The 25,917-nt window shown below is 41.8% G+C and overlaps 2 protein-coding genes and 1 long non-coding RNA gene across 6 annotated transcripts; all 3 read left to right on the top strand.

The window, feature by feature from the left end:
• The first annotated feature begins 608 nt into the window (after window positions 1-608).
• Window positions 609-4,321, top strand: LOC124259236. The gene is made up of 2 exons (XR_006893785.1): window positions 609-732; window positions 1,670-4,321. It is a non-coding gene; the product is annotated as an uncharacterized LOC124259236 (long non-coding RNA).
• A 3,376-nt stretch (window positions 4,322-7,697) lies between these two features.
• LOC124259232 lies at window positions 7,698-10,149 on the top strand. The gene is made up of 2 exons (XM_046693348.1): window positions 7,698-7,719; window positions 9,237-10,149. Exon 2 carries the CDS (start codon window positions 9,247-9,249, stop codon window positions 9,664-9,666), a length of 420 nt encoding a protein of 139 aa, XP_046549304.1. The 5' UTR covers window positions 7,698-7,719; window positions 9,237-9,246; the 3' UTR covers window positions 9,667-10,149.
• Window positions 10,150-12,106: 1,957 nt separating this feature from the next.
• On the top strand, window positions 12,107-23,090 carry LOC124259231. 4 transcript variants are annotated; one of them, XM_046693347.1, is made up of 4 exons: window positions 12,135-12,271; window positions 16,034-16,195; window positions 20,761-21,279; window positions 21,431-23,090. In XM_046693347.1, the coding sequence occupies exons 2-4, from the start codon at window positions 16,078-16,080 to the stop codon at window positions 21,526-21,528; spliced, it is 735 nt and encodes a 244-aa protein (XP_046549303.1). In that variant the 5' UTR covers window positions 12,135-12,271; window positions 16,034-16,077; the 3' UTR covers window positions 21,529-23,090. The 4 variants fall into 4 exon arrangements, with proteins under 4 accessions (XP_046549300.1, XP_046549303.1, XP_046549301.1 ...); XM_046693345.1 differs by having other exon boundaries at window positions 20,761-21,359; window positions 21,511-23,090; XM_046693344.1 differs by having other exon boundaries at window positions 12,107-12,255; window positions 20,761-23,090.
• Window positions 23,091-25,917: the final 2,827 nt, after the last annotated feature.

Below are 25,917 nucleotides of genomic sequence, written 5' to 3'. Positions count from 1 at the left end.
TCAAAAACTAATTTTACATGACCTATTACTGTAGGCAATGTAGACATTTGGAGCGTGTGTGTGTGACTTCAATACACCAGCACCAGACCCATGATCGTGTCTAACCACCACTAGATCCATGCTCGTGTGTAAGCGTCTATTTGTTGTTTAACGCTGCACCCAGCAATATTCCAGCTATATGGCGGTGGTTTGTAAATAATCGAGTCTGGACCAGACAATCCAGTGATCAACATCATATCCATCAATCGACGTTATTGGGGTACGATGACATGTGTCAACCAAGTCCAAACCACCGGATCCCGTGACAATCCAGACAATCCAGTGATCAACAGCATGATCATCCATCTACACAATTTGGGATACGATGTGTCAACCAAGTCAGCGAGCCTGACCACCCGATCCCGTTAGTCGCCTCTTACGGCAAGCATGGGTTGCTGAAGATCAATTCTAACCCGGATCTTCACGGGTATGAACTTCTGTATATTTGATAATCGGTGTCAGTCAGAATGTACCTTCCGGAAAAACGAGGAAAAACACAGTTTGTCAGTCCCCACTGCCAGTGAGGATGCTGACGGTCAGTATCGATCCGATGTAGCCCGCGCAAAATCAATACGTAGCTGAGCTGCGTTAAACATCCAGCTATACTCTCTCCCAGCATCCAGACAGCCGTCGGTACAGACTCTAACTCAAGCACTCTAACTCAAGCACTCTAACTCAAGCGCTCAAAGACAGGTAACCATACCGATCTAATCATCTAGTACTCTCAGTATCAAACCATCTATGCGAGAGTACATTGTGTCGAAAACAGGTGACGCATGATAACTCGGGTCATGACATCGGATGTAGAGTTCCGAAAATAACCGACCTGACCAAGACAAACGGTTATCACACGTCGTTCCTTTTATACCTGATTTCGATAGCAGATCCATCGTTGCGAATACAATTTTGTGTTTTCACATTCTATGGCGGAATTGTAAATGCATATATTGAAAACAGTCCTATATTTGTAGCGGGTTGTTCATCTTTATGAGAATTCAGAGTAACTTCCCTTGATCCGTACACGATCATTGTTGAAATGGTCACCATTCGCCCCTTTCCGTAGCCACTTGTTAAATTATACAGGTGTGTTCCATCTATTGTGTCTGTCAAAGGTGCGCATTTTACAGTTCGTGACTTTATTGAAAAACTTATTCATATTACATTAATGATATGAATGAGATTTTAAAATAAGACATGAGGAGAGATAAGTGTCATGTTTAGTAATTTTGCACAATAACATTCCATTCTTTGTTATATAGAATCTACCAAGTTCATCATAAATCATGAAATCTGGATTACTTTTTTCTGAGTGAGAAACATTTTCAATGCTAGATACATTTTCGAATCCCCAAATCTCGCCACCGTACACACACACACATACACACACACACACACACACACACACACACACACACACACACACACACACACACACACACACACAGTGCTGAAAGTTTGTTAAATGACCATTGAAACTTGAGTGAAAGTGAAATGTGCACCCCTCCTTTTCTCAATAGTGTGCACCCCCCTTTCTCAAAAAGCTGTATCCACCCCTGGTACATTATGGTCGGGTTGGTAGTGTCAGAATGCTAAACTGTCTTTTTTAACACTAACCTCTATATATTTTCAGATTTGTGGAAGATGAGCCACAGGTTTGTCGGGAACATCTATGGATTCCCTGAAGATGCGATAAGCTTAGGCCACCAGAACGACGGTGCTGGCAAACTATGGACAGCCCTGGCAAACACGAAACATGGACCAGTCGGTGGCAAGGCGAAGGGGGGCACCTGCTGGTATTCCTACGCGGGACATGAGTACACCACAAAGGACTTCTCTTGGCTAATAGCACCAGAAGGGAGAGTGGTGTCTTTCAGAAACATCGGCAATGGCCCTCCTCCGAAAGTGATATGTTTTGGACGACAGAGCGACAACCAGGAATACTACGCTGCATTGGCAGTGTGTGATCATGGTTTGATTCCTGGCAAGGCAAGAGAGAATAAATGCTGGTACCCGTATGGAGGCAAGGAACATGTCACGTCCGACTTCTTCTGGCTTGTTAGCGTATAGACCATCAGTAGACAATGTGGAAAATACTCATCCTGGCTGGAATTGATCTGCAGCATGTTTTCCTGGACAGGAGACGAAAGGGATCGGGTGTTTAATGACGGAGTCGCAGGCTTATTTAATGACGGAGTCGCAGGCTTGTTGACGTGGATGATACAGGTCATCACTACCAACTTTTATAAGACGATGCTGATGATTGGATGGTGTCCTCTCATTCTGCCTACAGCTGAAAACAACACAAGTCATGGTCTGTTGGTCACAACTGTGTAGGCAGAATGAGAAAGCGATAGATAATACTTGACCCCACCTCCCCACAAGAAAAAATGGAAGAGCTTGATTTTTTCTGATTAATTAGTTTTCTCCATTAATTATCTTTATGAAGTGTATCGCAAACTTGAATCTCGTTTGCAGAGTCTAAAGAGACCCTTCATGAAGGTCGAAGGACAAAGCTTCAGTTTTTAGATGCCTCTGGTCATCTCTTGAAACTGAAATTGTCGATTGATGATGATGAAGATGATGTCATTACTATTATATTAATGATGATAATGACAGGGAAATATGAGGTTTCTGGTATACAAATGTCTATATTTCATATATATCATGTTATCTACTATACTATAATATGAATACTCATATTCCTGATGTATTTTCGCTATTATTTGCCGATGATGTATCAACTGTATCAGACACTGCTTTACAGCTCCAAAAGAAAATTAATATTGTTGAAAAATTCTGTGCAGATGCAGGAATGAAAGTTAATCTGAACAAAACAAAAATTATTGTTTTTAGAAATGGTGGTCCTCTCCGTTCTTATGAGAAATGGTTTTTAAATGGTGAACAAATAGAAGTTGTGAATATGTACAGATATCTTGGGATTGTGTTCGCTCCTAAACTGTCATGGACTAAAGCCAAATCCTGTTTAGCAGCTCAAGCAAGCAAAGCTATATTCTCCATCTATAATTACCAGAAACATTTTGGATGTATTAATCACAAGGACATTTTTAAGATATTTGACTCCATTATTACACCTATTCTGTGTTATGGATCAGAGATTTGGGGAACCACTTATTGCAGACATATTGAAACTGTACATTTTAAGTTCTGTAAGACTTTTCTCAAAGTTAGCAAGTATACCAACAATAGCATGGTGCTTGGAGAGTGTGGCAGACTCTCACTGCAATACCATTATACCTCTAGATCAATAATGTACTGGTGCAGACTGTTGCAGCTACAACATCATAGACTTCCTTATCAGGCCTACCAAATGCTCAAATCTCTCGATGATAATAATAAATCTACTTGGGCTTCACATATAAGACAAATCCTTTTTTAGTATGGTTTTGGGTTTGTATGGATCTCACAAGAAATTGGCTGCATTAAAACATTTATAGCCATCTTCAAGCAGCGATTTTATGACTGCTTCCTTCAATATCGGCGTTCCTCACTTGACTCTTCATCTAAATGTAAATATTATTCACAATTTAAATCTTTACTTAATGTCGAACACTACTTGTCATGTGACCTCCTCCCATATCAAAGGAAAGTTATGGCTATGTTCCGCTGTAACAACTTTAGATTAGCAGTGGAAACCGGCCGCCACACAAATACACCCTATGATCAACGTCTCTGCCTTTACTGCCACTCTGTTGGTTTAAACTATGTTGAAGATGAGTTCCATGTTCTACTCATCTGTGGTAAATATTCTGAAATAAGAAATAAATGTTTCACAACCCACCAGACCCACCCTCCAACAATTGAAACTTTTGTGCGTTTAATTACTCGCAACGACATAAATTATCTAAGATCATTAACTACATTCCTCTCCACCGTATTAAAACTAAGACATAAATCCACTACTACTATCAATTGACCCTGTACTCCAATCGTCATCCTATATCCAGCATGTATGTATTCTTTATAATTGCACTATGTTGTATTATGGGCCAAGGGCCTACATTACTGAAATAAAATGTCTGTCTGTCTGTCTGTCTAATATGAATACAATCACGATTGTGTTATGTTATTGTCATGGCCAAGTCCATTTCTAAATTAGGGGTGGCCTGATTTTTCTCATCCTGCCTGCACTTTTATTAGGTCTGTGGGCAGAATGAGAGTAACTGTCTGACACAGACAAGCATCATATGTATGAAATACTGTTATATCCTTCTAGATTGCGAATTGAATAATAAATGCTAAAACAATTTAGTAGCAGTTAAAACGATGTGATAGTCTTATATCTGTTTACCTGTCGTTTTCAACGTTCGTTTTCTATTTGTTGTTTTTTCAAATGATAAGGCGGAATATGTCCGTGTACGTTTTGTTTGGAGTAAACAATTTGTCCAATTTGTATCATCTTTGAGCTCTCGCGTCACAAAATCCTTCTGGATTTGTTTTATCAGAACTCTCTCACTCACACACACACACACACAAACACACACACACACACACACACACACACACACACACACACACACACACACACACACAGAGTCAGTCAGTCAGTCAGTCAGTTGTATAGCGCCCATATCCAGCTCAGCTGCTCAAAGGCGCTTAGTTTTTCCTCGTTCACTGGATGTCAATCTCAACTCCCTGGGGAGCATACAACTCTTGCAGCCACTAGGCGCACCGAGTTATTGTGGCATTCCCATCCTTACGAGGTACCCATTCACAGCAGGGTGGACTGGGACACAGTGTGAAACCAGACACCATATAATAAGACTTTTAGTATATGGTCTCTGGTGAAACTAAATGTAAATGGATAATTAACTAGATGTACGTTTTAACTATGTATAGGTCATCCGCGTTACTACTGGTCCCAGCCAACCTGTGTTGCCTTGTGGTCTGACTGGTCGGTCTGTCGTGGGACAGCAGTCTGCCCTGTGACGACATGAGTGAATAACGTTCATACCGCTTTGGGCAGTATTCCAGCAACATCACAACGGGGGACACCAGACATGGGCTTCACACATAGTACCCATGACGTATCCGGGCGTGACGAGCGAACACTTTAATCACAAGGCTACCCCAACGCCCCTCTGACCACATGAAGCTTGTCAGGACTAGTTTTTATTATACAGAGTAATTTGAATTTATTTTGACTTGCCAGTGAAACCTAATCTTACTGAGATCGATACCTTAGATATAAAATAATCGTATCCACATGAGCGCATGACTTTCAACTTTCAAGTAGCTTATATCCCAACTCAGGCTAGGTCCAACCTTTGATGTCTATATTTCACGCCTCGGGTACAACAGATCATGCTCTCTCCAATAAGATTTCAAAGAGTATCACATTACACTGTCCGTGAAGCTCAAGGTTACAACATTCAAGACCTTTGTAGTTACGATATGACTGAAACAATACTGACGTGATTTCAAATTCGTTATCACATGACGGTCCAAAAAGACGTGACGTGACGCTAAAATAACGTAAAATGGCGGACGTTGAACATCGCTTAGGCTAAATTTACGTATAGTCATCAGACATACCATATCATATTGTCTTCTGAGAGTCCAAAATGGCTTTGAATTATGCTAAAGTGACGTCAAATGAGACTAAAATATCGCTACATTCACGTCGAACGGCGGCGGGGGTAGCCTAGTGGTTAAAGCGTTCGGTCGTCGCGACGAAGACCCGGGTTCAATTCCCGACATGGGTACAATGTGTGAAACCAACTCACTCACTCATTCACTCACACACACGTTGAACGTCTCTTTTACGACGTTTGCGTCACTCAGGCTATTTCTACGTCTTTTACGACACGAAAACGTCACATGACACGCCAAAATAACGTTACGAGACTCAAAGATCATGTCAAATAACGTTAAACTGACGGTCATTGTTTTAGTAGAGCTCGCAAAGTCGGATGTATTGGTTTACAAAGAATAGAGATATAACCAGTGGCTGAGATAAAAACAAGTGGCTGAGATATAAACCAGAGGCTGAGATATAAACCAGTGACTGAGATATAAACAGGTGGCTAAGATATAAACAAGTGACTGAGATATAAACCAGTGGCTGAGATAAAACAAGTGGCTGAGATATAAACAAGTGGCTGAGATATAAACCAGTGGCTGAGATATAAACCAGTGGCTGAGATATTAACAAGTGACTGAGATATATACAGGTGGCTGTATTGGTTGAGCTTTAGATTGGTTAGTTTCGTGGCGTGGCGGGATTGCGTACCCCATCGGCATTGGATGTTGCTCGTACTGCCAATCAGTGGTCAACTGGCCCATCATGTACTGGACACTATCATATAGCTGGAATATTGCTGAGTAGAGCGTGCACAACAAACAACAAAATACTCGGTAACCAATTTGGTTAACCTCAAGCATTTTCCAAACCCAGTACGTTACATTAATCGTCGATATTTCTGCTACTGTCAACGGACGCCTTCATTATGTCTCGCGTGTGTGCTTGCATGCGTGTATGCGTGCATGCGTGCGTAACTAGATCTTCGGTACATAGTGCCCCAAAACAGGCTCAGCTCATCTCAGTCCAACAGACGCTCTGCCAACTCTGGCAGGACTTAGCATCAGCTTCCCCACATGGGTACAATGTGTGAAGCCCATTTCTGGTGTCCCCCGCCGTGATATTGCTGGAATATTGCTAAAAGCGGCGTAAAACCATACTCACTCACTCACTCAGCATCAGCACAACTGTTCACGTGACAGTCACATGACACAACACTGATTGTCGGCAGTAATGAAGTGAGTGAGTGAGTACAGTTTTACGACGCTTTTAGTAATATTCCAGCGGTGGACACCTGAAATAAGCTTCACACTTGTAACTACATGGGGTATCAAACCCGGGCGGACGCTAAATAACCACGAGGCTACGCTCACCGCCCCGGCAGTAGTGAATGTAATGTGAATTTCAAGCAGTTATTTGTATTTGTCTCCAAAACAGACTAACATTGTTGTTGTACTGTTTGTTGTTTGTGTCGCTGCTGGTGTTGTTGTTGACGTCCCTCAAATACTTCCGTCGCGTATTCGTGCCTGGGGTACTTAGCAGATAACCCAAGTGGATCCGATTGCACATGACAGGAAGTACTTCGGGGTGGGGTGATGTGCGCATGACAGGAAGTACTTCAGGAGGGGTAAAGTGCTTACAACAAGCGACGCCTTGTCTTAAATCCAGTGCTAACTGACCGGTAAGAATCCTATCCCGACTCATATAATTATATGTTTAGTTTTCCTGTGAACAGCATCGTGTGTAAATCATAACGGCAAGTGTTACAAGTAGTTGTATGTAACGATCGTCTGTTTCGTCGTCGTTTACCAAGAAGTGGATGGTGCCTTTATACCGAAAACTGCGACGTTGTTGTTGTTGTAATTGATGGTGTCAATATTAGTGTCAATATTATATTGTTGTTTTGTTTTTGTTGTTGTTGTTGTTGTAGCAGCTATCATTGTAGTTGTTAGATCAAAAGGCATTCCAACATACCCACGAATGTATGTGACAAAGCGAAAGCGAAAATAACAGCGAGTAACGTTTCCTGCAAACCAAGGCCATTTTGCCAGGCGCTTTTGTTTGGGGGCGCTTTCGTTTTGTCACTGTGCCTCGTGTCAACAATAACTCGGGGTCAACCTTGTACGTTATCGTGTGTACATGTAAGTATTATGGGATATATACACACCACATCAGTAAAAAGTGTGTACACGCCTTATCGGCGTCGTAATGCGGTTGTGCTAAAAATAGCCCACGAGCGGCAGCCGTGTGTTGTGATATTCCAAACAGTCGTGTTATATGCGGAGCCGTGGAAGACCCTCGCTATAACATTAGCTATCGGAGAAGTTAGATTGCGGAAAAGTTCGACGCAGGTTGTGAAATTTCTGAATGGAGACTTTTCGTGATTTCAGTCTTTCTGTGTACTCTTTCGAGGTTTCAGGTTTTTCTCCTGACTTCAATTGTATATCTGTTATTTTGATTATTTTCTCATCATTTCAAACGCTAGTTTCGATTTATAGTTCATTGGTTCGAGGTGAGGTGAAATGGGTAGGGGTTTAACGTCGAACTTAGGAATATTTCGCTCATATGACGACGTGCATGCGTGTGTATGTGTGGCTGCTTGTACTAGCCCAGACTTAAACTGGTTTTATAGTGCTAGCCCACTGAGATACCATGCCGCAGTGAAGCATGAATACCACTCAGACCCATTATACTGACTCCGAGCCGACTAGTCCTTGATGTACCCATTAACAGGGATAATCTACAACGTCTTGTAGTCTCCCTGCCATTAATGCAGGGACCAACAAGTAGCATATTTTAACGTCTTTTGGTATGACGCGGCCGGAGATCGAACCCGCGACCTTCCGCTCTCCGGGCGGACGCTCTAACCACTACACCACGGAGGCGGTCTCTCATTTGTTCGATTACTTTTTCGCTATTTTACGCTTCTCTCGTTATATCGACTATTTATTATTATATTTAAATCGTTATTTTGAGGAAATGGGTATTGCACTTATTGTCTCTTTATTCCGATTAATGTGTGGAAAATTCAGATTAATGTGTGGAAAATTCAGATTAATGTGTGGAAAATTCAGATTAATGTGTGGAAAATTCAGATTAATGTGTCTAAAATTCAGATTAATGTTCTTCAGTTAATTTCATGTTTTTATTTAAAAAATCGATTAATGTGTGGAAAATTCAACTATGTTCTCGGTATTTCATGTTTTTATTTAAAAATCGATATTTCGAGAAAGTAGTCTAAAGAAACCTAATTTAACGAGAAAATCAAACTAACGGGAAAATAAACTTAATTTCGATTTTTAAGAATGAGAATAACGAGAAATAATTGAAACTACGAGAAAATATTTAAATGTAGATCACTGGATTGTCTGACCCAGGTTAGATAGTTTAGAGACTGTCGTCATAAGCTGGGATATTGACAACAAACAAGGAAATGTAATGGTTAACACTACTAAAACTGGGTTTTCTCATATTTCCCAATCGGGGGTAGCCTAGTAGTTAACGCGTTCACTCGTCACACCGAAGACCCGGGTTCGATTCCCCACATGGGTACAATGTGTGAAGCCCAATTCTGGTGTCGGCGTAAAAACTAAACTCACTCACTCAGCCACTCATATTACCCAGTCTCATTCACTTAAACCATGTAATATACTTTCAGATCGGTGACGATGAGCTACTGTTACGTTGGCAGCCAGTACAGATTCCCCAACACGGCCGTATGCCTGGGCCATCAGAATGATGCCGGGAAGCTGTGGAGCGCTGTGGCCAACACCCAACATGGCTGGGTCGGCGGCAAGGCGAAAGGAGACACCTGTTGGTACTCCTACGACGGCCAAGAACACTACACAAAGGACTTCTCTTGGCTCACGGCACCACAAGGAAGAATTGTAACGGTCCAAAACAGAGGCAGCTGTCCACCGGGGACCGTGTGCCTCGGCAAACAAAGCGACAACAACGACTACTACGCTGCCTTAGCCAAATGCCCCCAAGGCCTGGTTCCTGGTAAGGCTAGAGGCAATACCTGCTGGTACCCATATGGGGGCAAGGAGCACATCGCGTCCGACTTCTTCTGGCTGGTGTGTACCTAGATGGAGGCCAAAGCGGCGTTGAACACAACTCACTCACTCATTCCACGGACTGGGTCCAACGGCCGTGACAAAAAGAGAAATTACAAGTTTTGGATGATCAGCTTCTTCATTGTACAATAGCTGTGTTTTGGTGTAGAAACTTCTACCGTTTTCAAGCGTGAGGATGTATATCGAAACGTCACCATTGTTCCATAAAGAAGCTGATCATCCATAAAGACGTATCATTCCTAGTACTTATAACTTCAAGAATGCTTCTCAAACAGTTCACGATACATAGAATGTAGAGATATTTACCTGACGACTCATCTATAATGGATTATAAATATACAAGATAGCAAGAATGTGATAAACTGGGGCTGACTAAAAAGATCGATAATCGGAAATATCTTCGATAGGAAATAATATTAATGATTATCGATATGAAAATAATGTCTTAGATAATATCATTCATACACTTTGTGATAGAATAAAGCTTTAATAAAATACACAAAGTTTGGTGTTTATTCATGGGCTGCTTCTGGCACTGTTTTGTTGGTAACCCACGCATAAACATGTCACCAGTGGTGTGAAATATATTCATTTTTTTCAGACTTTTATTTTGCATTTTTGCTCAGTGTTACGTTTCATGAGCACTACAAGCTTGTTCCAAGTCATGATTGAATTTATTTTTAAAAAACCCAGAAAGTTATGTTCCTATACATATTAGTCATCCTTTCAAGATGTGAAATTTGCCAGAAAAAACAACCTAAGAACTTCATGGTGGTTTTTTTTAGGTTTTTGTGCATTAACAAAAATAATCAGGAAAAATTCATAAATGACGCTAACCAATTTTTTTCGATGATTGATCGGTTGTAATGAAGCAATCATCAATTTTGAGATTTTAACCAATTCCCAACACTAGTGTTAAAGCAGCAATAAACACACACAAAATCACTCCCTTAAGTATACTATTCACACTTTGCTAAGGATCAAATCATTGATTCAACAGAAAACTGTGATGTGGGGTCAAATTTGGTTTAAATATCTAAGCCTATTGTAAGCATGGATCCAAGATTTCAGTATGTCATTGCATCTTCTGGATCCCATACCTGCTATTGACAGGTGTTGTGTACTTATCAATGACCCGTTCCATGATTTGCAAAATGGTTGATTGGTGCCATGAAAACCATTTTTAAGGTTATTCATGTACCAAGTACATACGGTTAGCTTAAAGTGGCTGTTTTCCTAAAGATGTGTTACCATATCATTATTTATCCAGTTTTAAATGGATATAATTTCAAATTATAAATCTACGTTTAAGTAAAGTTGGGAATTTTTGTGATCCTTAGCAAAGTGTGAGGAGTATAATTGGTTTACCGGAAGGTATACAGACCAACCGGAAGGTATACAGACCAACCCCAGTTTCGTTTCCACCAAATGCCAACTGCTTGACAGTATCCGTGTTCCTATGCAGCATATGTCAGCGTGTTAAAAACGATAGTACCAGATATTAAACACATATTGCCAGTCTATGGTACCGGATGTACATGTATATGTAAATAACATAGAATTCCCGAACAAATCGAGGCACAAGTAGAGAGACTGTCTTTCGTGATATGAATAACTGGCCAGGGAATATTCAGACCACCTGCTGCTTTAGTACAACTTAAAATAGACTGATATCCGGTCACATCACATAGTTTAGTCGCAATTATGTAGCTCTTGTCGTCAGGGTAGAGTGGAGATAATCCTAGAAATTTGGACGATAGTATATGTTTAAGACAAAACAAGTCTACGAAGACTACTTCTTAAACAACGGAAGTCCAATAATTCGCCGTGATTTTGCTGGAATATTGCTAAAAACGGCGTAAAACTAAACACAATCATTCACTTAAGTACATAACATGTAACACTTGAAATACTGTTAATTCCGATTTTTTTTTAAACTAGTGATATGCGGATTTTAGCCTGACCATAGGTCCGTGAGCAGGCCTAGATAGATCCAATATTTTTCAGACCCCTTAGAAAAGTCAGTTAGACTGCTGGAGCAATACTAACTGGGGCGTTATACACCACATGTACACAGTGCTGGATACTGACCATGTACAATGAACACATCATCAGATATAGTGAGTGAGTGAGTGAGTTTTACGTCGCTTTTAGCAATATTCCAAAAATATCACGAGGGGGGACACCAGAAATGGGCTTCACACATAGTAACCGGGGAATCGAGCCCGGATCTTTGGCGTGACGACTGAACGCCTTAACCACTATAGGCTACCTCACCACTATATAAAACACCCGGGTCACACGCTCATAGAGCACCAACGTTTACTGCAGTGTGACATCTGATCCCCCTAATCATCACTTGCCCAATGCCCAATTCATGCCATTGTCGCGGGAAAACACACTGTGGTTCAACTCTCCCGGGTTAGAGCGTTTTCTAGATAATATGAATAAGCAACGACCTAGCCGCCGACCTGAGCAAGACGCAATCCGATTGGTCGGCGATGCTGCTGTTTGTGCACACGTAGTTCTCACGCCTGACAGATCCTTTATATTCCCTCGCTCAGAGCCCAGTGACTGTCTCCCTATACGTCCGAAATCCAGGTCAGTACCAGTTCAGGTATGTTGTTATTTATATGGTCAGTTTATGACAGCTCAGTCGGGATATCAGATTATATGCAATAATTCGTCATTTATCCATTCCGAGCACTGTTCGGAACAGGTCTATTACATGCTATTTACCGTTACGGGGAAACCCGTGTGTTCTCTCCACATATATAACGCCGCACTCATATGACGGCGGTTTGTAAATGATCGAGTCTGGATCAGACAATCCAGTGATTACACGCTGAGCAACGATCTACGTTATTTATTACGATGGCATGCATCAACCAAGCTCAAACCACCCGCTCCCGTTAGTCACCTCTTACAACAAGCATGGGTTGCCGGAGACTGTAACTTCACGTGTCTGCTTAATGTGGGGAGGAAAAAACCCCGGCGTACAGCAGGCCTCGCGATCAACGAGAAAACATGAATGTGTACAAGATATACCGGGACGGTAGTTGCACTATGTTTGTAAATCAACGTCGGGAATTTTTCAATAAATACTCAACTTGGATTAGGTCAGCTTAATAAAGTAGAACGAACATTGTTTAACGCCTGGAACTGTATTTAATCCAGGCTGCGCGTTTTGAAAGAAGTGATCTAACAAGCTATGAATAATGGCTTCCCTACCCAGTTTAAATGCCTCTCACGACAAGCGGGCCCTCGTGACCTATTCCAATTCAATTTAATCGACAAAGGCATAGCGTATGACAGGTAATATGGAATGTAAACTTCTATGCTTGACTTGACAAGTTACCATATGTTTAAAGTTGAGCTTGGGTTTCTTTCACCTATGTATATTGATTGACTGTGACAATGCTAGCGCTCAGCAGTATCTGAACCCCCCAAATATTTACGTCACGGTAACATGCTTCCTGCTTTATCTCTTGACATTTAAGCCTTTGACAATTTGCACACTGCATGAACAAGCTTATGTAAACGCTGTGCTGTCGACGGTCTATATATCGATTCAAATGACAATGGATGCCGATAAGACATCTGAATATTGATTAGGTTTGATTGCAGAAGAACTATTAGACTAACAATTAGTCTCCGAACTGAACATATTTTACAGAAAAAACAGTTCATAATAAAACAAAATATATAATGAACAGGGACCCTAAGACTTTCCTTATTTTCAGAAACTGTGGAAATCTACACTTGCCACAAAATCTAGACTCGCAAGGGCTTTCTTTGATATACTTGTTTTTTGGTCAGTATGACAGACTATAGAACTATTTAAACATGAGAGAAGATATTGTGTAGACACACAACCAAGGAAAACTTAAAACTCTAAGAAAGGACAATATAATCAGCACGAAAAGTGATCTATCTGCTGCTTGTTGCCGTCTGCAGATAAAATTGTTGCAAGGTCAAGGACTTTCGTGATAAAACAACTGGTGGAGAGATAGTCAGAGCAACTGCTGCATTCGCAAAACTTTAAAAAATCTGATATCTGGTTACATCATAGTTTAGTCGCTATATAAATTCGTTCAGCAATTCTTTATCTGTTTCTTTTACCTGTCAATCAAACAATGGGATATGTCATGTTGACCTCCAACAAATGACTTGGATGAGTTCAAGCAGTCTATTATGTCGTCAGTGGAGATAATCCCATTGTGTTTTGAAATTTGATTTTGTCGTGTAGAAAAGAAGCCTCTCATTTATATACTGATACCTCGGGTTTAAGTGCTCGGAACGAGATAAGTCAGAACGCACTCTGCTGCTTTGATCCACCAAATAGACTGATATCCAGTTAATCTTTAAAAGGCACAGGTAGAGTCACTGTCTTTCGTGATATGAATAACTGATATCCCACCTGGTTAGTACATCATATCCGGTTATATCACATAGTGTAGTCACGATATAAATTCGTTCAGCAATACATCCCACTGTTTCTTTTACCTGCCAATCAAACAAAAGGATGTCATGTTGACCTCCAACAAATGACTTAGATGAGTTCAAACAGTGCAATTATGTAGCTCTTGTCGTCAGGGTAGAGTGGAGATAATCCTAATGTTCTGAAATTTGATGTTGTCCCACTGTAGAAAAGAAGCCTCATATTTATATATATTAATACCTCGGGCTTGGAATGAAATTAGTTTGTTTGATTGTTGTTTAACGCCGCACTCAGCAATATTACAGCTATATGGCGGCGGTCTGTCAATAACTGAGTCTGGACCAGACAATCCAGTGATCAACATCATGAACATCGGGTATACCAGTGCTGTTCCTGAATCGAGTTTCATTACACAGGCCAAGGCCAACTCAGAGGTGAAAGTTGATGTGAGGCCAAACTATGATCTGCTGAAAACCTGATCCATGTAAGAAGGAACCTGAGAATGTTGTTGATGGATGAGCAGATGCAGGGGGTCAGCCCTCTGGAGCTGTATTCCAGTGGGGAGAGGAGGATCAAGAACGATTAAGTTCGATTACAGAAGAACTATTAGACAAATAACAACTAGTGCCATTCAGAAATGATGACATGTCTTTTCGAAGTTTAACATAAGTTATATTTACAGGAAAAAAAGCTCATAGTAAAAAAATATATATATATATATAATGAAAAGGAGCGCTGAGACTTTTTTCATTTTCAGAAACTGTGGAAATCTAGACTTGGCATCATGGAGAAGCATAATCCGTATATTGATTACATGACGGATATCAGCAATTTCATTCACAAATCAAGAAATATGCCATTCAGATCCCCGTGACAATGTCTTTTCAAAGTTTACGGATAAAGTCACAAATGCCTACATCGTTGAGGTACACTGTTTTGAGCCTCATGATTTTTATTTCTCTGTTTGTTTCTTCATCATGGAAATCAAGGGTGACACAACAATGATAGTATCTTGGATTGTATTTTGCAACTGCCTTGTATAAATAGGGAGAATTTTTGAATGTGAGTGATTTCCCACTCCTGGTTGGAGAACGAAACAAAACATCTTCCACTTAAGTAGCTTTCAATCATTGTATTCTGACTTGGAAAAATGCTATGTATATTTGCTTTCATCCTCATCAAAGTTCCAATTCATTTTTATCCTGAGATGGAACACTGTTTGAAAACATCCCCTCTCCTCACCAGTGTAAAAGTCATCAGGTCTGTAGTGTAATCACACACGTTGTTTGTCTGGAGTGAGGGGACAGGCAGAAGCAGGAGGTCTTGACTCAGTGTGGGATCTTGGGGGGTGGTAGGGGAGGCTCCCCTGAGTTAATATTAAACACTGGTGACAGCCAGAGATCAACTGAGTCCCAAGGAGGGACACCCCACGCATCCCCAGGCGGGATAGGTCTGCCGAAATGCCAACAGGCGAAGGCGACCTCCAAAGCACCTAACCGAAGAAGAAGAAGAGATCAACTGATTATTACCAGCGCTATGCTCGCTTGTGAATTCAGCAGATTGGTACAGACCCGGTAATCTAGACTTGCTACATTTTCTAGACTTGTTTGGGCTTTCTTTGATATATTTGCTTCAGGGTCTGTGTGACAGACTATGTCCACCACAGCGAATATTTCACTTCGCAAACTGTACCTGATGGGCTAGTCTGTCGTACAGACCCTGAAGCAAATATATCCAAGAAAGCCCACGCAAGTCTCAGGGCTCCTTTTCATTATATATTTTTTTTTTTACTATGAACTTTTTTCAGTAAAATATGTTCATTTCAGAGACAAGTTGTTAGTCTACTGATGGGCAATCAAACCATTCTGCTCCTGGCAATAAGTCATTTCCATATTGAATCACACAGGATGAAAGTGTAATTTACATTGCATATTGCAGACATTCACCCACTTACCTGGCCGTAGTTGTGTTCAGAAGCAAACATGACTCCTCTGTGGATGGATGTTTGTCTGATTGTGTTCCTCGCCACCGTCGTCTCTGTTGGGTCCACACAAGCACATGTCCGAGTGAAGCGGAAGCCTGGAGACCGCCCTAAACCAGGTACATAACGGTAACAAAGCCTGGAGACCGCCCTAAACCAGGTACATAACGGTAATAAAGCCTGGAGACCGCCCTAAACCAGGTAAATAACGGTAATAAAGCCTGGAGACCGCCCTAAACCAGGTACATAACGGTAATAAAGCCTGGAGACCGCCCTAAACCAGGTAAATAACGGTAATAAAGCCTGGAGACCGCCCTAAACCAGGTACATAACGGTAATAAAGCCTGGAGAGACCGCCCTAAACCAGGTAAATAACGGTAATAAAGCCTGGAGACCGCCCTAAACAAGGTACATAACAGTAATAAAGCCTGGAGACCGCCCTAAACCAGGTACATAACAGTAATAAAGCCTGGAGACCGCCCTAAACCAGGTACATAACGGTAATAACGCCTGGAGAGACCGCCCTAAACCAGGTAAATAACTGTAATAAAGCCTGGAACCGCCCTAAACATAAACAGGCCTGGAGACCGCCCTAAACCAGGTAAATAACTGTATAACAGTAATAAAGCCTGGAGACCGCCCTAAACCAGGTAAATAACGGTAATTAAGCCTGGAGACCGCCTTAAACCAGGTACATACGGTAATAAAGCCTGGAGACCGCCTTAAACCAGGTAAATAACAGTAATAAAGCCTGGAGACCGCCCTAAACCAGGTAAATAACGGTAATAAAGCCTGGAGACCGCCTTAAACCAGGTAAATAACAGTAATAAAGCCTGGAGACCGCCCTAAACCAGGTAAATAACGGTAATAAAGCCTGGAGACCGCCCTAAACCAGGTACATAACAGTAATAAAGCCTTGAGACCGCCCTAAACCAGGTAAATAACAGTAATAAAGCCTGGAGACCGCCTTAAACCAGGTAAATAACGGTAATAAAGCCTGGAGACCGCCTTAAACCAGGTAAATAACGGTAATAAAGCCTGGAGACCGCCTTAAACCAGGTACATGCGTTAATAAAGCCTGGAAACAGCCCTAAACCAGGTAAATAACGGTAATAAAGCCTGGAGACCGCCTTAAACCAGGTAAATAACGGTAATAAAGCCTGGAGACCGCCTTAAACCAGGCAAATAACAGTAATAAAGCCTGGAGACCGCCCTAAACCAGGTAAATAACGGTAATAAAGCCTGGAGACCGCCTTAAACCAGGTAAATAACGGTAATAAAGCCTGGAGACCGCCTTAAACCAGGTACATGCGTTAATAAAGCCTGGAAACAGCCCTAAACCAGGTAAATAACGGTAATAAAGCCTGGAGACCGCCCTAAATAAAGCCAGGTCAATAACGGTAATAAAGCCTGGAGACCGCCTTAAACCAGGTAAATAACGGTAATAAAGCCTGGAGACCGCCCTAAACCAGGTACATAACAGTAATAAAGCCTTGAGACCGCCCAGGTAAACCAGGTAAATAACAGTAATAAAGCCTGGAGACCGCCTTAAACCAGGTAAATAACGGTAATAAAGCCTGGAGACCGCCTTAAACCAGGTAAATAACGGTAATAAAGCCTGGAGACCGCCTTAAACCAGGTACATGCGTTAATAAAGCCTGGAAACAGCCCTAAACCAGGTAAATAACGGTAATAAAGCCTGGAGACCGCCTTAAACCAGGTAAATAACGGTAATAAAGCCTGGAGACCGCCTTAAACCAGGCAAATAACAGTAATAAAGCCTGGAGACCGCCCTAAACCAGGTAAATAACGGTAATAAAGCCTGGAGACCGCCTTAAACCAGGTAAATAACGGTAATAAAGCCTGGAGACCGCCTTAAACCAGGTACATGCGTTAATAAAGCCTGGAAACAGCCCTAAACCAGGTAAATAACGGTAATAAAGCCTGGAGACCGCCCTAAACCAGGTCAATAACGGTAATAAAGCCTGGAGACCGCCTTAAACCAGGTAAATAACGGTAATAAAGCCTGGAGACCGCCCTAAACCAGGTACATACGGTAATAAAGCCTGGAGACCGCCCTAAACCAGGTAAATAACGGTAATAAAGCCTGGAGACCGCCTTAAACCAGGTACATGCGTTAAGAAAGCCTGGAGACCGCCCTAAACCAGGTAAATAACGGTAATAAAGCCTGGAGACCGCCTTAAACCAGGTAAATAACGGTAATAAAGCCTGGAGACCGCCCTAAACCAGGTACATACGGTAATAAAGCCTAGAAACAGCCCTAAACCAGGTAAATAACGGTAAAAAAGCCTGGAGACCGCCTTAAACCAGGTAAATAACGGTAATAAAGCCTGGAGACCGCCTTAAACCAGGTACATGCGTTAATAAAGCCTGGAGACCGCCCTAAACCGGGTAAATAACGGTAATAAAGCCTGGAGACCGCCTTAAACCAGGTAAATAACGGTAATAAAGCCTGGAGACCGCCCTAAACCAGGTACATACGGTAATAAAGCCTAGAAACAGCCCTAAACCAGGTAAATAACGGTAATAAAGCCTGGAGACCGCCTTAAACCAGGTAAATAACGGTAATATAGCCTGGAGACCGCCTTAAACCAGGTAAATAACGGTAATAAAGCCTGGAGACCGCCTTAAACCAGGTAAATAACAGTAATAAAGCCTGGAGACCGCCCTAAACCAGGTAAATAACGGTAATAAAGCCTGGAGACCTCCTTAAACCAGGTAAATAACGGTAATAAAGCCTGGAGACCGCCTTAAACCAGGTAAATAACGGTAATAAAGCCTGGAGACCGCCTTAAACCAGGTACATACGGTAATAAAGCCTAGAAACAGCCCTAAACCAGGTAAATTTACGGTAATAAAGCCTGGAGACCGCCTTAAACCAGGTAAATAACGGTAATAAAGCCTGGAGACCGCCCTAAGCCAGGTACATACGGTAATATAGCCTGGAAACAGCCCTAAACCAGAATAATAACAGAAATACAGACTTGTCTCTGCATGTGTTTGTGATTGATTTCAATTTTGCAAATTCGATTGGCTACAATGCTAGATCTATCGTACCCATCAGAATGAGAGTTACAAAGCAAGCACCGTCAACGTTATGTCGGCAGTGTCAGCAACTGGGGGTAAATGTCATTGATCATTACCGAGTTAGTGAGAATTTCGGTATTCAAAAACTGACTGTAACTGAAAATATTTAAATAAATATAAATTATCAGAAGTGAGTGAATGAGTTTAGTTTTACGCCGCTTTTAGCAATATTCCAGGATGGGATTGACACACTGTGCCCATGTGGGGAATCGAACCCGGGTCTTCGTCGTGACCGGCGAACGCCTTAACCACTGGGCTACCCCACCGCCCTTTGTAATGGATTGTCTGGTCCAGACTCTATTATTTACAAGACCACCGCCATATGGCTGGAATATAGCTGAGTGCGGCGTTAAACAACAAACCAACCAACCAACCAATCATCTTCATTGAAAAGAGCGGTGGCTTTGACTTCTAAGTAACACGAAATGTCTCTCTTTTTATTACCCACGTGGTCAACGTATGGGTAGTTGCATACTAATCTCGTACGTCACACGAGTGTCGTATCGCCTTGACCTGTGTCGTAACGACCTGACATGAGATTCTAACGATTTGATTGGATAACCGATGACCTCTCAATTAGGTTACGTTGTGACGGAACTACTTTTTCATTCATAACAAACACGTGAATTCATTCATTCTACAAATTAAATACATTGTGGGAATGTAAGCATTGCGAACGTTGCCGTATCGCTGTTTAATTGTGAGTCGAACTGAGACATTGTATGCGTCGAAAAACATAAACGCAATGTTTCCACCAGTGATGTTAGCCGAGTGAAGCAACCGAAAACCAAGTAAATGGTGCTACGGAGTAGTTTACTGTAGGAAGCTGTACGAGGCGATGACAACTGACATGCATCGTGACGTCGGTTACCAAGGGGACAGACGAGAATGGCTTAGTGACGTCAATACAGTGTGACGTCATGCAAAAGTGACTACAGAACAACAATTCTTCCGCAACCTCTTTATGAAACTGGTTTCGGTTTGAAACAATAAAAATAACAAAATTACGCTATTTTGTCAATTTAATGCATGTAAGACGTTGGTAATAAATAAAATACCACACTCGGTCTCATTACATACGAATTATACGAAACTCGTGACCTTCCTATGGTTTCTGACCGAGCGACACAGGTCAAGGCGATACGACACTCGTGTGACGTACGAGATTAGTATGCAACTACCCATACGTTGACCACGTGGGTAATACCTAGCAACAGTAAACATCAACTCTCCATTATATACAGCAGGTAAAAAATAATTATGCATTCAAGAAATATTAGAAACACAAATTTAAAAAGATAAACTAGTCTTGTTGGTGTAAAAAATATCCCGGATACCTGTCACATCAGCATCATCTTGCAAAAGTGAGTATGTTTTTACGCCGCATTCATCACTATTCCAGCAATATCACGGCCGTGGATACGAGAAATGGGCTTTAAACATAGTGCCCATGTCGGGAATCCAACCTGGGTCTTCGTCCTGACGAGTGAACGCTTTAACCACTAGGCCAGGCCGCCTCCCTTCTTCTTGTGAAAGCCACATCTTAAAAGAACTTTTTGTGTTTTTGATTTTCCAGGTCAGTGCCTCACCTTCAACAAAGGCGGCACTAGTGGATTCCATTATTACGCCTGCTGCAACAACATCAACGGAACCGACAAATCCTGCGATGGACGAACCTACCAGAGAGCGTCAACTACAAGCTACTGCAACTCCGGGGGAACGGACAACGGAAACGGGGTCATTAAGGCGGAGTTTGCCTGTGGGGGTTGTCCAGGCCAAGGGATTGTTGCTAAGAAATGCAAGCCAATGAAAATATTTAACATTCCTGGGACATGCTGGCTGTTCACGAAGTGTTTCAAAAAATATTGCAAAAAACGCTACAGTGTCCAGAGCAGCGGTTTAAATATGCAGGTTGTCGATCCATCTAGTACATCAATGCCTGACACCTGTTACAATACAGTGTGCGAGACTGGTGAAACTCCAGACAACTGCCCTGTAGACTGTTGCTTCAAGATGAACCCATCTCAGTGTACATGGGTTACCAATGGCACGTGCATTCCGGAGTTCTGTGACACACCTTCTTGCTCAGAAAGTGGTGGTACTGGGCTCTTCTCGGCCAAACACACATCCAATATTGGCGGGTTGGTTCTTGGGTTAGTGATACTGTCCCTATATATGCATGAGTATGAATGACGTTTTGTTTTGCATTCCGGAGTTCTGTGACACACCTTCTTGCTCAGAAAGTGGTGGTACTGGGCTCTTCTCGGCCAAACACACATCCAATATTGGCGGGTTGGTTCTTGGGTTAGTGATACTGTCCCTATATATGCATGAGTATGAATGACGTTTTGTTTCTTTGATTCTCGACTATTAAGAAACAGTTGTCACATTCTCATCCATATGCATTATGTTAGGAATCGAACCCGGACCTTTGGTAAAGCGAGTGAACGTCATAACGACTAGGCTAACATACCTTTCCAATTAAATGACATGTGAAAAAGGTAGGTTCATACTAATTGTCTCATTACTTTACAGGGCGGTGGTAAGGTTCACTAGGTTCTCTTGCGAGGCCAAATGCCTAGGTTCGATTCTCTACATGGTTACAATATGTTATGTCCATTCGTCATGTCTATCGTTTCCAGATACTGCTGAACTATCCTTCAAAACCATACCCACAAACTCATTCATTCAGAAAGAGAAATTGGTATCATCATTTTTATCCTCAGAAAGCAATAGATGACATTTGTAGATGTATAGAATGAAAATAATTATTCCCAGTATTCTCATTTTGAGACTGGTTTCACTCTTGGCACAGTCACCTGAGGCGCCATCAGTTGCGTTCAAATCCCTGTTTGTTTATCAAGGTTTGTCAGGAGCAAACATGTGGTTCACCTCGTGGAACACATCCATGACCCTCATCACTGTCCTCCCACATCCATGACCCTCATCACTGTCCTCCCACATCCATGACCCTCATCACTGTCCTCCCACATCCATGACCCTCATCACTGTCCTCCCACATCCATGACCCTCATCACTGTCCTCCCACATCCATGACCCTCATCACTGTCCTCCCACATCCATGACCATCATCACTGTCCTCCCACATCCATGACCCTCATCACTGTCCTCCCACGACCATGACCATCATCACTGTCCTCCCACATCGTGCTGGCACACAAATCCAGCCTCACAAAGTTGACATTCCATCAAGCAAGAATCAGGACTTCACGAAAAGAAAGCATTTGGAAGCCATCGAAATCCACCGCCACCAACCTTTGATCAACAGAGGCCAGTGACACTACATACCATCTGCCCAGGAAGAATTAATCAAGCTATATACTCTATCACCAACCTTTGATCAACAGAGGCCAGTGACACTACATACCATCTGCCCAGGAAGAATTAATCAAGCTATATACTCTATCACCAACCTTTGATCAACAGAGGCCAGTGACACTACATACCATCTGCCCAGGAAGAATTAATCAAGCTATATACTCTATCACCAACCTTTGATCAACAGAGGCCAGTGACACTACATACCATCTGCCCAGGAAGAATTAATCAAGCTATATACTCTATCACCAACCTTTGATCAACAGAGGCCAGTGACACTACATACCATCTGCCCAGGAAGAATTAATCAAGCTATATACTCTATCAACGCACCCTATCAGCCTATTGCTACTACTAATCCTCCTTGTTTATTGGCTTCGTCACCAGTGCTTTTTTGTTGTTCTTTGTTCTCCAACTGGCCTCTTCGTATTATGTACCACTTGTTATTGAATTACATGCTGTTGCTGATGTTAATCTGTTGTGGTTGTAGTCACCTTTAGCTTGATAACCATGTCAGAAGCTACATTGAAAAGTCGCTCTATGCAATAAACAAGAAGTTGTCATCCATAAAGTTGTATGTTTGATTTTTGACTCACAACTTCTATGATGCCGATCAAGAAATCACTCCCTGCTTGATAATGATGTAAGAACCTAAACCGAAAAAATGTAAGTTGTTCACTGGTCTCGAAGGGGACATGGGCTGATGTACCCTCGATTGTTGTTTGTGTTCCCTGAGCCCGAACATAAAGAAACATCGAGGGTACATCAACCCATGGGCCCGAGGGACCAGTGAACAGCGTATTTATCTTACCGAACACCTCAATGGTAATTTTGAACTGCTTGAAGCACGGGTATCGGATCATAGTATGGAGTATCAGACAAGAAAAACAAAAAAAAATTCAAGTTATCTCCTTTCCATCGATTTGCATCCGCCAAACATCGGTAATTTCCGTACATCATTACGTGATTCAATGTTATTCGATATAAAGAATTCCTACAACGAAGTACCAAATGAGTTCGGCATTCCCAGCGGGGTACATAGAAAATGTTACTCGCTTGTAAGCGGGGTACATTGAAAATAAGAGAAGAGTGGTCAGACAATCAGAAAACGACATTTATGTGTGAGGCATTATGTGTGAGTTTTTATCCATAGTCTGTTTAGGTGCTACACAGGTGCTATGGCTACTTGGTGGTTAGAGTCGAGGGTTGTGACGGACATGTGGAAGGGCTGAGAAGAGATCAGCAAAACAAGGTATCGTGTCTGTAAAACTGATTCAGATGATTCCAGTGAATCTTCTGCAGTCTTGGTTGCATCGTATTTAACCTTTGGAATCGAATGTTACACAATGTTAAGACAATGACAGTAAACTATGTTGATATCCAATAACAACTGATGGATATAAAATTTTATTCCCCTCCACTTGTTTCATAATATACTGTATATATATGTGTACAGGGCGTTGGGATAGCCTAGTGGTTAAAGCGTTCGCTCGTCACGCCGAAGACCCAGTTCGATTCCCCACATGGATACAATGTGCGAAGCCTGTTTCTGGTGTCTCCCGCCGTGATATTGCTGGAATATTGCTAAAGCGGCATAAAATTAAATTCACTCACACACTAGTGTAAAAGGTCATCACAATCAGCAATGGGAGAAATTTACATTGCAGCTGGATTCACTCGGTCACGAGACTATCACATTACACAAGAATATCCTGCATAATGATGTTCGTCTACAGGCAACTGTATGCTAATTTCTGCTAACCATTATTGCGATGTAAGGACTAATTTCGGGGTGATTAGTCGTGACGTACACTGTGAACTCAAGCGATATCACTACAGCAATTAACATGTCTTTCATTCATTCCGCACATTTCGCGGGAAACAGAGAATGAGTGAGTGTGTTTAGTTTTATGCCGCACTCAGCAATATTCCAGCTACATGGCGGCGGTCTGTAAATAATCGAGTCTGGACCAGACATTCCAGTGATCAACAGCATGAGCATCGATCTGGGATACGATGACATGTGTCAACCAAGTCAGTGAGTCTGACCACCCGATCCCGCCTCTTACCACAAGCATGGTTTACCGAAGACCAATTCAAACCCGGATCTTCATGGGTTCGCAGAGAATACAGTGAATATGACGTGAATATATGCAGTGTTTCTGCGGCGCTAAAACACAAGCTCGGCCATCAGTCATAAACAATTGAAACGTCCAGCGACGTCGACCTAGATGCTTTGTGCTCTGGTGGTGTAACTTGTAAATTGTGAAACTACCAAACTGCATCCGCTCACATTGGGGAATTTTGAATTGGAATAGTTTGGTTCACCATGAACATAAAATAACGAAAATATAGCGTCCGTATCCACAACAAATTCTCTCCAAGTTATCTGAGTAACATTGACCTTGTGTTAGGCGTACGTAGTTATGCCCCCTTATCATTATACGTGTATGACCTCTCTGTCGTCGTTTGACGTCATAGAAGAAAATCCATTTTTGACATTTATTGTGAGTCATTTTTAATGTTGAGCGTATAACGTTATGCACAAGCACATAAACCCAATTCATATACACTTATGTCGTTCAGATATCAGGCTGAATTTTCTTCGCTCACACTTTCCGTAAAGATGCCAACTTAAAATAATCGTAGCACAGTGCTTTTATCGATGCGCGATAAAAAGCGAATAAATTTACTGTTTTTTAACGCATAACAAACTTTGGACAACATTTAGCAAGGTCTATTTCTCAAACCGCCAAGGCAGTTGCACTTATATTTATACCAACGGATAGGAAATTTAATATCCTACATTTCTGTGTAATTTTATAGCCGGTACGTAGATCCAGGACCACGCGAGCGCAGTTCTCGCACAACGTTCTCTTTTCAAACCGTATGAAAATGTGCGCCTGAACACAGTCTAAGTAAACTTAGCCTCAGTATTATTCGTTACCCTACTATACTGAGGAGAGGAGTGTAACGAATAGTATTGAGACTAAGTTTACTTAGACTGCGCCTGAACAAGAACTCGGCATCCAGTTTTGTTGTCAAATAACGTGAAGCGGGTGACGTCACGCTCCATAATGACGTCATAAATCTTGTTCAATGACCTATAAGCGTGTTGGGTCAACAGACCGTGTCTTTTTTAACACAAATTCCATATTATAATAGGGGAGTTAATTGAAGACCTAGGGCTTCTACAAAGATAATGCCCTGGAAAACAGCGTTACCCCTATAGTGTAGGGATACATTCAAATGTTTTGGTGCTGCTGATTATAAGTTTGGAAATGTACTTCCCATCAAAAGTTTACACTCACTAGTGTAAATATAGTCAACTGTTCTAAACTAAAGGTTTGCAGTTGGTTCCCCCAAGTTAGTCAGGCGCGTAGCAAGCCAATTT

This window comes from Haliotis rubra, unplaced genomic scaffold, assembly GCF_003918875.1.
Source record: "Haliotis rubra isolate DU_JTF1 unplaced genomic scaffold, ASM391887v1 Scf714, whole genome shotgun sequence".
Taxonomy (NCBI): domain Eukaryota; kingdom Metazoa; phylum Mollusca; class Gastropoda; order Lepetellida; family Haliotidae; genus Haliotis; species Haliotis rubra.
The sequence above is the reverse complement of the archived record's forward strand: the minus strand, read 5'-3'. Positions and strand labels throughout refer to the sequence as shown.

Bases quoted from the DNA above. Each gene is read 5' to 3' on its own strand.
- LOC124259232 (XM_046693348.1), top strand. From the start codon at position 9,247: ATGAGCTACTGTTACGTTGGCAGCCAGTACAGATTCCCCAACACGGCC.
- LOC124259231 (XM_046693344.1), top strand. From the start codon at position 16,078: ATGACTCCTCTGTGGATGGATGTTTGTCTGATTGTGTTCCTCGCCACC. The intron at 16,196-20,760 runs GTACATAACGGT...TTGATTTTCCAG, and splicing joins TGGAGACCGCCCTAAACCAG to GTCAGTGCCTCACCTTCAAC.